The 14,198-nt window shown below is 31.2% G+C and overlaps 1 protein-coding gene across 12 annotated transcripts in view; it reads left to right on the top strand.

Annotated features, from left to right (window-relative positions):
* Window positions 1-14,198, top strand: part of LOC129240155 (poly(rC)-binding protein 3) — a 165,963-nt gene that overhangs the window by 137,863 nt on the left and 13,902 nt on the right. For 6 of the 12 annotated variants that reach the window (XM_054875724.1, XM_054875722.1, XM_054875723.1 and 3 more), the window contains 3 exons: window positions 1,608-1,692; window positions 1,779-2,049; window positions 10,288-12,806. In XM_054875724.1, the coding sequence (XP_054731699.1) occupies window positions 1,608-1,692; window positions 1,779-2,049; window positions 10,288-11,011 (1,080 nt within the window). In that variant the 3' untranslated portion in view covers window positions 11,012-12,806. Of the gene's footprint in view, window positions 1-1,607; window positions 1,693-1,778; window positions 2,050-10,287; window positions 12,807-14,198 lie in introns of those variants that run through there. The other 6 variants (XM_054875734.1, XM_054875729.1, XM_054875726.1 and 3 more) reach the window with 3 other exon arrangements.

Genomic DNA, 14,198 nt, shown 5'->3' with positions numbered 1-14,198 from the left:
AAAAAACAAATATGTATGGCATATAAAAGTACTTTTGTTTTGTAAGTTAACAGAATAGTTAAACTAATTTATTCAACTTTTTTATTACGTATGCGATGTAAATGCCGAATACAGCAGGAAAAAATCAGTAGCAAAAATTAGTTTTGAGCCAAAAAACAAAAAAACTTAGAGAAGTAGATCTAGTTTAGTTCTGCATCGTTCTGAGTACAAAAATAACTCGCAAAAATGGCAGTGAGCATTGAAAACTAGTTGTATATTAATAACTTTTATTTCGCCACCTTCTTCATGTATGGTAATTTAAAACACATTGACACTAGAACAGTTCTACTATGTATTCCTTTCCATAATACACTGCTCCGTTATCTCACTATGTCACAGTGCAACTTACTACGTACAACAACTACTACTAGTTTCTGTAATTTAAAGTTAACATCCAAATGTTACAGCAAACATTGATATGTTAAGGTTAATAATCAATTGTTAAGGTTAACATTCAAAAGTAAAAGTTAATAATAAAATTTTAAAGTTAACATGTCAATGATAAAGTTAACATTCAAATTTAAGTTTAATAATCAACTGTTAAAGTTAGCATTTAAATGTTAAGCTTAATATCAAATGTTGAAGTTAACATTCAGAAGTTAAAGTTAACGTTCAAAAGTTAAAATTAGTAATCAAATTTTAAAGTTAACATTCAAATGTTAAGCTTAAAAATCAAATGTTAAATTTAGCATTCAAATGTTAAAGTTAACATTCAACTATTTAAGTTAACATTTAAATGTTAAGCTTAATAATGAAATGTTAAAGTTGACATTGAAAAGTTAAAGTTAACATTCAAAAGTTAAAGTTAACATTGAAATGTTAAAGTTAACATTCATATGTTAAGCTTAATAATGCAATGTTAAAGTTAACTTTCAAAAGTAAAAGTTAACTTTCAAAAGTTAAAGTTAACATTCAAAAGTTAAAGTTAACATTCAAATGTTAAAGTTAACATTCAAATGTTAAAGTTAACATTCAAATGTTAAGCTTAATAATCAAATGTTAAAGTTAGCATCCAAATGTTAAAGTTAACATTCAACTATTAAAGTTAACATTCAAATGTTAAGCTTAATAATGAAATGTTAAAGTTGACATTCAAAAGTTAAGGTTAATAATCAAATTTTAAAGTCAACAACCAAATGTTAAGGTTTAATCAAATGTTGAAGTTAACACCCAAATTTTAAAGCTAACATTAAAATGTTAACATTAATATCTTGCGCCTATTGTAATTGTTTCAAAGTTAGTTTCTTTTTAATTTTTAACTCTTTCAATGCATTCTAACACTTTCTTTTACAACGAATTCTGTTGCTGCTAAAACCATGTATTTGTTGTGTTTGTTTGTTCTTTTGTAAATATATCTTCGTAATATTTGTAGTGTTAAATAATTTGATTTTTCACTTTTTAATACAAGCAGTGCTTTTTTTTTACTGATGTGGTTATAAATTTTTTTCAAACAATTCTTGAATTATATCAAAAATAAACATAAACTAATTCTTTGCTTTTATTTTCGTTTTCCTTTTTTCTCTCACTCTCGCTCGCTTGCTTGTTGCCATTGGCTCTCTGCGTGCTAGGTTGCAAAGAATCCATTGGCTAGCTTGGCAGCGTTGGGTTTGGCTGGCATAACACCAACCAATACAGGTGGTCTCAATCCAACAGGTTAGTTGTGATGTATAATTTATTTTGAATATTGAAAATTTGCTAAATTTTTTGTGGTTTTTTGCATTTTCTCTTACTTTTTAAAGCAGCTTTGGCTGCACTCGCTGGCTCTCAACTACGTACAGCCAATACAAGTCGCACCCAACAACAGCAACACGAAATGACGGTGTCTAACGACTTGATTGGCTGCATTATCGGCAAGGGTGGCACAAAGATTGCCGAAATACGTCAAATTTCCGGTGCAATGATACGCATTTCGAATTGCGAGGAACGCGAGGGTGGCAATACCGATCGTACAATCACCATTAGCGGTAATCCGGATTCGGTAGCATTGGCTCAATACTTAATCAACATGAGGTGAGTAAACGATATATGAAATTAATACAAAAAAAAAAAGAAATACAAAAAAATTACAGAAAGAAAAAAAAAACTTGATTAATAAAAATTGCTATTAGCTCATAATGTAGTATTTTTAAGTACATATCGATTTTTGCAAAATACCATATTTTTCTAAAAATCAATTAAAGTACATACTATATACAAACTATTTTGTCGAATTGAATTGCAAACCAACAAAAAAATACATACACGATACACATTGTACGCTGTATTAGTAACAAGTAATTGATTCACACAAACACATGCGCACACACCGTACGTTCAAACAATCAATCAATCAACCGATCAATCAATCGAGCAATCAATCAATCTGTTAATAAACAAACGAATCAAAGCAAATCTAAATAATAACGATCGTACTTTCACTATTTGAAATTTATTCTAAGTATTCTGAAGTAACATTATGCGGTATAAGGAGGTTCTTTGATGATGATAACAAAACTAAACAAAAAACAAAGAGACATGATCTATTTAACAATGAAAAAGAAAATGCGTTCAAAAATGTCACAAATACATTTAAAGTCTGAAAAAAAGAAATCTGTACATTATTACCACTAACTTTTAATAAGCCTATCAGCTTAATCTCTAGAGTTGTTTCGCTAGCCTTAAGCGGCTTCATGTTGAGCGCTACGCTTGCTGAAGCAAAAGTAACTACGGTCAAAGGTTAATTTAGTACCTTAAACAAAGTGCACAACTCGTACTCAAACTGTTAACCTTGTACTAAGTCTCTTAAATAACTGTGTATTTTGCAGTGCCACATTGTGCAAAAACTGAATTTTAAATTCACAAAAATGTGCAAATTATTTAATAAACTATTTTAAAAATCTATAGCAAGTAATATTTTATTAAAAAAAAAACAATCAAGTAACTACTTAAAAACCGAATAAACTTTGTACTATCTATATAAACTTCTAACCACCACTCTACCCAGCACCATTTTTCCACAATCGAAAAAAGTGAGAGAGAAAGATGCCCCTTTTTTATAGTTTTTTCCCCCTTTAAGTTACGCACCAATTTAATATCCAATTTTTCCGCAACAACTTTTATATTTGAAAAATGTTGAAACCTACTCCGTATATTTACTATTTTGTTTTGAGTCGTTAAATACATGCAACCTTACTTACATGGTTTAGCCTTTCATTCAAGTAAAACAAAAAAACAAAACATATTTCAAAAATCGAATCATCTTAACCTCACCTCAATTTAAAAAGAAAAGTAAAACAAATAAATAGAAGCCAACAAAACATAACCAATATCCCAAATACATACAAAATTCCTGCGCTTATGCGTTCATTTCGAACATTTAGTTACTGATTTGCAACAAATCAAATCAAAACATCCCAAAACAGTCAATCCAACCAACCCACCAACAATCCTTCGAACACGCAACTAATGTCCGAATACTCTCACATTTGTGCAATCCACGCGCCATTGCATTCGCTCGTACCAGTCCCTACTAATACTGTAAACCATCCAAAAATACATGCCTATGAAAGTTCCCTAGGCACCAACACTAGTAGCCTTCTATCCCACACATTCAGTGTATGAAATAATAAATCAACATATGTTTCTCACCCCCACCACCACCACCACTTCTTTCCATCAACTCCTAAGCTAAAAGTTGTTAGTAAAATAAAATGTCAATTTTCATTAAACAACAAATGATTCATTTAATGAAAAAAATGTATATTTGTAAAAAAAAAAATAACCAAAAACATAGCGTTCTCTCACCACCTCTTACCATTGTCATATAGTACTTACCTACCATTGTAATTGTATATACATACTTCGTAATATTAGTATGTACGCAGAGCGTAGCTGTTTCAGTCATATATCGCGCCGTGCCCGCACTCATAAACAAACAAAAAATAAAATAAAAAATTGCTGCCACAATTGTTGCATCACAGCAGCCGCCAAGGCATCAAAAGAGAGAAACAACGCGCTGCCACACACAGTCGATCTTCTCATACATTAATGTGCGTTGCTGCCATCCATCGAATTGTAGCCCTGAATGCACACCAACGTTCCAAAATACGAAAAAAAGCGAATTATCATTTAATCCATGCCAATAACTTCAGTACCAATCCCCTGAGACCGACCCAACACCACCCACGCAAAATACAAAAGCATCCGCCGAAATGAAATATTTATATTAAAAGCCTAATTGAATGCAAAAGAAGGTGTGGTTTATGCAACCTACACATGTGTATATACATTGTTGTTGTTTTTCTTCTTTTTTTGTTTTGCTGCTTAAATAGCTACAGAGGAGTAATTAGCGGAAGTGCTTTACAAAATATTTATATAAAGGAGTAATTGGAGTCAAGAACGTGTTTGAGTTGTCTATTTAAGACGATTTTACTAAAAACAAAGTGTTATTTTTTAATATATATTATTTTATTTAAAGGAATTCATTGGAAATCAGTTGACGAATGAGTAGTTTTTTCGCCCCTACACTATTTTTTTTTTAACATGCCTCGAATTGTTTGCACATTAAAGGGGCGCTCGCGAGAAACAAAACACTAGAGCGGGTGAAAGAAAAAAATGTTCAATTCTTTAGCCCGCCGTTGTGCACCCAGATCTGGCAGCCGGATCGACTTTGCACGTGAATTTAGCATATTTCCATGATAACTAACGACTTAGAAGCTCAAGCTTGCTAAAATTAAATTTTCTATCAATTTATGGATATAGCCTCTTAAAAAGGAGCCTAGAACAGGACGAAAAAAACACCAGACCCAGCGCCCAACCGAAGATTTAAAAAATGGTGCCTAATGGAGAGTTTATTTGGACATATTTTTTTTTTTTTTAATGAATAACTCATAAAATATGCAATGAAAAATCGAAATAATCGAAATAAAATATTATCAATCAGTGAGTTTTTCTCTGCCAGGACACTGCTAAAAAAATTTACTATGATCTTAAGTTTTCGAAAACTCTTTTTATTTTAACTGGAATAAATAGTTTTTAGATATCGTATTAAAATCAAAATGAAAAATTGTTAATCAGAAAGGTTTTTTTGTTTGGAAGTCTAGAAGCTTTTGCGAACTTTAATTAATAAGCTTTCGTCGGACAATCTAAAGGTGAGGTAAAGTAAAATCAAAATAATAAATTATTAATATTAATCAGCGAGTTTCTTATTTGAGAGTTTGGGAGCTTTTGCAAACTTTTAAAATAAGCTTTCAGAAAAATAATAAAATTTTTCTTTCCGTCTTAACGCTCTTCCATACTGAGCTTGAAAAGGGCCCAAATAATGCGCCATATATATGAAGCACTTATCTCATACTAAGAAAATTATTTAGTAAAATTTTAAAAAAGTTTATCTAAGCTTACCAGCGTTCTTTTGAGGGTGTGAGACAGTATACCCGCCTTCACGGTAACCTTCAGATATCAGTTTGCACTATACAACTCTGTACCCGGAGCTCTGGTCATTGCTGTATGGCCCAAATATACTTGTGCTTTATAAAGGGTTTTTCAATAAGGGCGGGTAGATGTTGAAATGGAATAAAATGGCGTTTGCTGTGTGGCACGTAGCGCCGTCCTGCTGGAACCACATGTCGTCTAGGTCCATATGGTTCAATATGGGCCATAAGAAATTGGAAGGGCCACCACATCTACCGAAAAATGGGCGCAATGCGCGCAACGTTTGCGTTAATGGACACTCATTTTGATAATAAAGTTTTATCATTTGAACGTGCTGTTCAATCGTGTAACTTGCCATGATGATTTGGCATAAACAACTGAATAATAAACAAAAGATTTGACAGATGTCACCAAAACAAAATGGCTGCCACAGGGCGCCAAAATCGACCCGCACCAATTGAAAAACCCTTTATATTCGAACAAGCAGTTATTCCGTATGAATTTATGGCATTTTGCTGCCCTAAATGCTCACTCACAAGCTATTTTAATCATGGTGCTGACTGAGTAATGCCTCGAATGCATCACGACTGCTAACTCTGCATTGCCTAAAAAGTACCTCGCTTCGTCACCTGATCATAGACTTCTTTCTTGTATTTTCTATATCAATTTCTACAGAAAGCAAATACCATATAATCGATTACTTTAAGTTCGTCTTTGGTTGAAGTAAGGATTTATAAGAAAATAGGTTTCATCCGGAGTAGAGTGACTCCTTTTCCTTACGATTTCTAGATATAGGAATGTGATGTGATGTACCTATAATTTAAATACTCTCAGTTGATACATTTTCGATATAACTGTTAGGTTAGGTTAGGTATATTTGCCTGATCTGAATAGATCTCACATAGACCACAAGAGTCCGTAGTCTTACCAGTGTTGTTCGAATCGTGTTAAAAATAGTTCGTGAAACATGTCTTGGCGAGTTAAACAAAAAAATATTTAAACTTTTGTCACTTCAGAAAAAAAAGTAAACCGATACCAGGCAGTTGTAACGAGTTCTGCTTAGTGCAGGGCCGTGGCAAAAGAAGTGTTCTGCTTTCTTCTTCGCATAAGTTACACGCGTCGTTCTGAACCAACCCCATTTTAGCTGCGTGACATGGAGTGAGACAATGCATCGTCAGCACTCCAACCAAGTTTTTACATTCCTACCTTGGGGGTGATAAAATAAAGTTGGTTGTTTTCATGTTGCAAGTTCGTAGCATTATTTTGGTAATCCTGTGGGAAGTCGAGGCTTCTCATATAGACTGTACTTCTAGAGCTAATTCCTCACCTTGTTCCGTCTTCAAGACTGTTAAATAACTTATGAATGAAGAACTTATTTACAAGCTTTAGCCATTTATTTATTTTTATTTAATTTTAGTCATGTTTTGTGTAAATATGGTTCATTCTTCAACAAAGACCATATACATAAATCCCAGCTTCAGACACTGTGCAACTTAAAAAAAAATTCAACAAAATTCTACATTTTTTCTCGAAATTTTTCTAAAAAATTTTATGAAAATTGGTTGAACTTTTATTTTTACTTCCCATAAAGTTTGAAACTTGGATTCATTTTTTGTAGGAGAATACAATTTTTTTGTTTTTCTGAAGAGTTTCAAACTCTATGCAACATTAAGAAAAATTTTACAAAAATTCATACATTTTCTCAAAATTTTTTTCCAAACTCTGATAAAAAATGGAAAATTTTTGTAAAAATTCGTTGATTTCTTTTTTAATTTCACTTTTTCACTCGAAAATTTTCTACAAATTCTGATTAAAAAGTTGAAATTTTTTATCAAAAGTAGTAAAAAAAATTTCTTTTTTTTTTTGTTAATTTGCACAAAATTTGAAAATTGGGTTCATGGTTTTTGTAGGAGAATGCATTTTTTTCATAAGAAAATTATTAAAATTAAATAAGAAATAAATAAATAAAAGTTTCAAGCTTTATGCAGCTTTAAAAAATAGGTTCAAAATTTTTTCTAAAATTTTTTTTTATAAATTCTGATTAAAAAGTTCAAATTTTTTATGAAAATTAGTTTTTTCTTTTTTACTGTGCACGATTTTCGTAGGAGAATGAAATTTTGTTTGTTGTCTTTTTTTTTAAGAAAATTATTAAAATTAAATACGAAATAAATAAATAAAAGTTTTAATTTCTATGCAGTTTTGAAAAAAATTTGGCATTTAGTCTCCAAATATTTCTACAAGTTCTGATTATAAAGTGAAATGTTTTATGATTTTTTTAATTGCACAAAGTTTGAAACTTGGTTTTGCAGGAGAATGAATTTTTTCATAAGCAAGATATTAAAAATATACAAGAATTAAATTCATACAAGTTTCAAACTCTACGCAGTCTTAAAAAAAAATCAACTGATTAAAAAGAGGGAAATTTTATAAAAAATCGTTTTTTTTTTTTAATTTTTTAAATTTCACTTTTTTTTCGAAATTTTTCGACAAATTCTAATTAAACAGTTGAAATTTTTGTATCAAAATTAGTAAAATCTTTTACTTTTTTTTTAATTTGCACAATGTTTAAAACTCTGAGTTATATGGTTTTTGTAGGAGAATGATTTTTTTTGTTTTCAAAAAAAAAACAAATTAAAATTAGAGAACAAATTCTGATTGAAGAGTTAAAAATTTTAGGAATTTTGGTTGAATTTTTTTTTATTTAATTTTTTCTCGAAAATTTTCTACAAATTCTGGTTTAAAAGGGGAAATTTTTATAAAAGTTCGTTAATATTTTTTTAATTTGCACAAACCTTGAAACTTTGATTTATGTGATTTTAGTAGGAGAAGGATTTTTGTTTTTTCAAAAGAAAATTATTAAATTTAAATAAGATATAAATAAATTGTCCAAACTTCTCAGTAGGCCCTTCTATTATAGTTTTTGAGAAGCAGGCGCGGTAGTACATTTCTTTCCTTAAATTCTCTTATCCTTGGGCTTAGATTTTCCTTTCATATTTCATAAGTATAGTACTTCATCATCACATTAAAACATCACATCAAGCAATTCAAACCATTATCGGCGACTGGGTTTTAGATCAACCCCCACGTCTTCTTAATCTTTAATTCAATGAAGTGATAAAAGACACGTAGAAGTATTTTATCTTCGTTTAGACTACACGAGCCTTTCAAAAGCTTTTTCCATTTTCGAGCGACATATAAAGCATTTCTAAAGCTATTTCGAACATAGTAAATCTTCTGAAAATATTACTCCAAATGTGTTTTGATAGGCAGAGATAAAGGAAGTATACTTTCGGAAATCTTAAATCTTTTTTAAAACTGGTCTAAAACATTCACAAGTTTGAGTTGTTAATTTTTATTTTATTTTATTGAGATTTTTAGATATTTAAATAAAATTGAGAAGCAGGGTGGCTCATTTACGTATACCCATGAATTTGTTCGCCCTTTCAAACTCTTGACTTGTAACTGTAAAACTTTCGTAAGTTTTTACAAAGCACTAATTTTTTTGTTTTCATCCACAATCTATCCGCTCGTTCAGACTCAATACTTTTTACTGTAAAAGGTTTCAAAGTTTTACGAAGCACTCAAAAAACGCTGAAGTGTTTTGAATTAAGATCAAGCATAAAGGCCTAAACATGGTTTTATTATAAATCCATTTTTATGAAAATAAGTTGAACAGCCATGTCCAACTTGGAAGTAAAAGGGCAAAAACTGTGAGCCCACTACTTTTTTCACAGTCGATATGCGCTCAGAAAAACAGCGAAGTCTGACTTCTCATTAAAAAACAATGAAGTGTTAAAGTGCAATAAACATTTTTAAAGCTTCATGAAACTTCTATCCTCTTACCTAGATCACTAAACTTGAATCAATGTTACTCTGTCACTAATCATTCGTCTCACAGACTAAAAATGAAGAACGAGAATATTTTTATATTTCCTTTTTTTTATTTCAAACAAATGAGGGTAAATTAAGAGAAGTAGGGGAAGAAGCCATTCATTCCATTTGTGCAACAAAATCAAGACGCACATCTTCAATAGTCAAAGGAGCTTGGCCAAACTCCTGACAGAAGTGTACGCGCCAATTATTATTTTTTTATTATATTTTTTCTTATTAAATATTTATGAAAATTCAGTTAGTGAGGCGCTGTGATGGGAATAAGTCGAATTCGCAAAACTGCAGGCGTGCGTAGTCTCTAGACGATTAGTGATCCAGATTTAGAATAGAATTGAAAGAATCAAATAGAGATTCCTACTTCAACTTAATTTTAGATAGTTGTAGAATATTTAAGTTTTTATCAAAAACACGAAAATTTTATTTTAAGGGAGAATATGAATAGGAATGTCATAAAAATCCAATTTGAAATTATATTTAATAAGTTAGAATTAAAATAATTTTTTTTTTATGTTTTGTGTGACATTTTTAACTTTATTTGTCAGTATTCTACTACACCGTCGACTGCATTCAAAGCCGGCTTACTCAAACCCCCATTTAATACCCTCAAACAAAAACAACCAACGACCACCACCACCCACACACTTGTACCATTTTGAACGCCAAACCGCCAAAACAAAAAAAAATCACATAAAAAGAATCCTCCTTGCAAAACAAAAAATCCAGCAAATTCCCTCCTTAACCCCAAACGCAAAAAGTTCATCAAATTCCAAATTATTAAAAATTAAAAAAAAAAATGCAAAAAAAAACCAACTCAATTCCACAAAATCACCATCAAAAAAGTACAGTCATCACCTTTCAAAAAACAACTAAACCTTATCTCATCACCACATACAAACAATATCCTATTGTCCTTTTTTCTCTTTCTCTCTCTCTTTATCCCTTTTCCAGCGTTGAACTGCAGAAGGCTAATCTACAGGAGGCGAATAATGGCACTAATGGCCAAAGCAACAATGCCAATAACAACAATAGCAACGCCAGCGCCGCAAATGGTGGCAGCAATGGCAATGCCAACACCAACAACAGTAATCACTTAAGCGGCGGCACGTCCAATTTGGGTGGCGGCAATGGTGGCAGCGGCGGCAGCAATAGCACCTTGAATCAGAATAGCAGCAATCACAGCAGCAACAATAGCTTAAATAATTTAAATACAAGCTCAAGCAATTCAAACACCAACAACAACACCAGCAACACACACTCATCAACAGCCATGACAATCACAAACAGCAGCAACAGCGGCAGTAACAGCAATGCCAACAATCTAACCTTGAACACAACTTCCAGCAATCCAACCAATCCATTTTCCAGTTCACTACCATTTTCAAATCCACCAAATCCCTTTGCCACCTCCACAGCGGTTAGCTCGCTAGCTACAGCCATACCATTAGCGCAATTATTGTCCAAGCCAGGCGCTTTGAATGCGCTCTCCAGTCTGACCGCGCTCGGCGGACTTACCGATCTGTTGGGTGGCTTGGCCACACTCAATGGTCCACCCATACAGACAACCGGTGTGCACCGCACTAAAAGCTTTGCGTCGACACGTTTTCGTAGTCATAATCATGCCGATGGCAATACCGATAGCGAAAAGACGCGCAACAAGTTCAATCCCTATTAGAGGCGTGAAGCTTTAAGATATGAAAGTTATGGCAGAGTGAAAGTTTTTTAAATGGACGGGTGAAAGCTTTTGAAATGGAAAGGTGAAAGCTCTTGTCATGGAATGGTGACAGCTTTTGCCATGAAAGCGAAAAAACGTTTGGAATTGAAGGGTGGAAGTTTTTAAAATGAAAGTGAAAGAAATTTTGTAAGAGTATTGCGAAAACTTTGCAATAGTATGATGAAAGGTTTTGAAGGGGTAACTAGATAAGTATGCGCCTTGCAAAAAATCGTAGAACTCAAGTAAGGGGCAAAGTCAACGCGTTATTCTCTAATAGTTGACACAAAAGTAGTATTAGTAGTTGTATGAAATGCGTTTGTGTGCGGCGATTTTTTTCGATATTTTTACAAGCCAACACACACGCGCACTGTTTTTTTTTTTTGCTGTCAAATGTAGGCGTTAGAGATGCATTACTAAAACGGAAATATTTCGAATTTCTAATAAAAGCAAAATAGTTTTCTAAGTTTAAGCGAAAAAATTCAGTAGGCAGAGATCACGTAATAGATAATAGTTTGAATTAATTCTATACTCGTAGTTTGGAATACAAGAATTTTTTTTTTAAATTTGCAAAATTGCGAAGTGTTTAACAAAATATGCAGCTTCTAATTATGACTTTAACAAATTAATATATGACTATAAGGCGAATAGTTTCATATTATCATGTACATGCACACGCCTCCTCGCCCCATCATCATGCCTGTTATTGCCACCAGAACTATTATGAAAGGTTTTCACATTCTACATTTTTTTTTTTTTTCTAACTTTTAGTGGGTACATATTTTTAAAAACAAGAAAATGTTATAGTAATAACAAAGAAAACAACAGTTAGTTCGTCTACTTACATAGACGCTGACAAAAATATAAAAGTATTGTATTTTTTCCAAAATATTTACATCATGAAATATTAAGTTTCCAATTTTTTTTAACAAATTGGCTAGATGCCTCTGCCCCGCACTTACAGCTCTACATATATCATCGTACAATAACAACTACATCTTAGGTGCGCCACATTTATTCACTTAATCCAATAATCATTGCATATTACATATACATACACACACATATACAAGCATACGACTTTCAATAAGTTTTTAAATGTAAGCCGTAGATTTTAAGCGCAAAGAAAATATGTTATTGTAGCCTCTAAGCAAAAAAACAAACAAAGAGAAACTAAGTTTGAAAGCGTTAAGTAAACGAATTATGAGAGAAAAATGTGCGAAAATAACGAAAAAAAAATTGAAAAAAAAATTGTATGTGAAAAAATATTTTGTTTAAAAAAAATATTTGAAAAAAATATGTTTTTTTTTTACAATTTTACTATGTTTTGAAAACTTTAGAGAAGTAAATGAATTAAACATTTCTTTTTATATTGGCGAAGAACAAGAAAGCCGTGTGTTTAATTTGGCAAAAGTTATTTAATGATTTATTTTATCTTTTATTTTTAACTGCAAGAAGTTAGATGTCATTTATTTTTATACGAAAAAAAATGTTTTGTTTTTTCTATTAATTTTTGTGTCGTATTATTTCGCAGAAATATATTATTGGTAAAAAAAATTATAAGGCATTAGTTGTAGTTGTAGAATAAAAAGGTTTACTTCGCGAAGCTACTAAAGAATCTGGTAATAAAATAATTAACAAAAAAAATTAAAAAGCTTTTAAATCGATCAGCGCACATACACACACATCAATATGCAAGTTGTATACGAATTAATCTAAGCTGTTCGATTTTAGTCTAAATAAATTTATGATTTTTTGATTTATTTTTATTTAATTGGGAAAGACCGTAGTGAAAAATTGTGATTAAAAATTGAACTCAAATTACATTATGAATGAAATTATAAACAGAATGGGCAATGAGAGTTGAGCATAAAAATTAAAGTATCATAATGAATTTATATGTAAGTTAAATAAAATTTTGTTTTTCCAAAACCGAACCCTCTTTTTTTAATGCACGCTCTTCAAAAACAATAGTTAAGCAGCACCAAAGCGCAGCTGAATATGTGAGATTTAATGTATAATTTCGAAAAAATTGACCTTTTAGAAATACAAATTAAAAAAAGTTTAAAAAAAGTTCATATCTCCTCTCTATGCCAGAAATATGAATGTTTATAATAAAATTGCTTGGAAATCAAGCTGGAAAGTTTATTGCTCTCATAAAATTAGAAGTTTTGGCTCGTGACATACAATTTTATTTGTGGTTTTGGATTAAGGCACCTTTCTGGTCTAGAATTTCAAAACAAATCGATTTTTATTTATTTATGTTATGATATACTTGAAAATTTTTACATTGAAATTCATTGTAGTTTAGACGTTACAGTCCTTTAAAACGAGACCGGTTTGGAGTACGACGCCCAGGAATAAGCGCGTTAGCCATGTTTTTCTCGCTACTATATTATTTTTTCCGAGTTGGCGTTGGTAATTTCTCAAAAAGTACTGAACCGAATGATTTGAATTTTTAATAGGTTATTGAGTAGTGTGTTTCTCGCGGGTAGCAGCATTATAATTTTATAATCAATTTTTCTATTTTAAGAGCGATAATGTGAAAAAAATCCTTCGTTTTTGTTTTTCCTATAAACAGATAAAATATCTAGGAATTTTTTTTTGTTTTGCAAATCTGCTACCCACCATAGCGACATATCTCCTGATGAATAATCGACCGAATTTTTTTTTCAGTTACGCCAGTGGCATGTGTTACGTCAGGGGAAGGAATTTTTTTTTTATTATTGTCATTGAAAAAAATTTATTTTTTTTTTGTAAATAAAGAATTGATCTATGAATAAAAACGATTTTCAATTGATACCATTGTTTTTCTTCAATTATCAGTGCCTTCAATTTTCACGTCTCTAGACCAGAAAGGTGTGTCCAAAGGCTAATGAAGTCAACATTTTAGCTCAAAATTGAAAAATTGCACATTGGTGCTTCTTCTGTGCTTCTGGCATAAGGATGGCGATCTACAACGCCTCCGAAAGCAAATAAAAACTGAATTAAGGATTTTATTTTTTATCGAAAAATTACTAAAATTGCTTTCTTACCTTGCCCTTACAAATTTATTTTTCTTTTATTTATTTATTATTTTTTTATTTATTAAATTTGGGTAAATCAGCGTACCATAGCCCATTAAATTTTAGTATAATAATAAAAAAAAATT

Source organism: Anastrepha obliqua, chromosome 3 (assembly GCF_027943255.1).
Source record: "Anastrepha obliqua isolate idAnaObli1 chromosome 3, idAnaObli1_1.0, whole genome shotgun sequence".
Classification (NCBI taxonomy): Eukaryota; Metazoa; Arthropoda; class Insecta; order Diptera; family Tephritidae; genus Anastrepha; species Anastrepha obliqua.
This window is presented reverse-complemented; position numbering and strand designations above follow the sequence as displayed.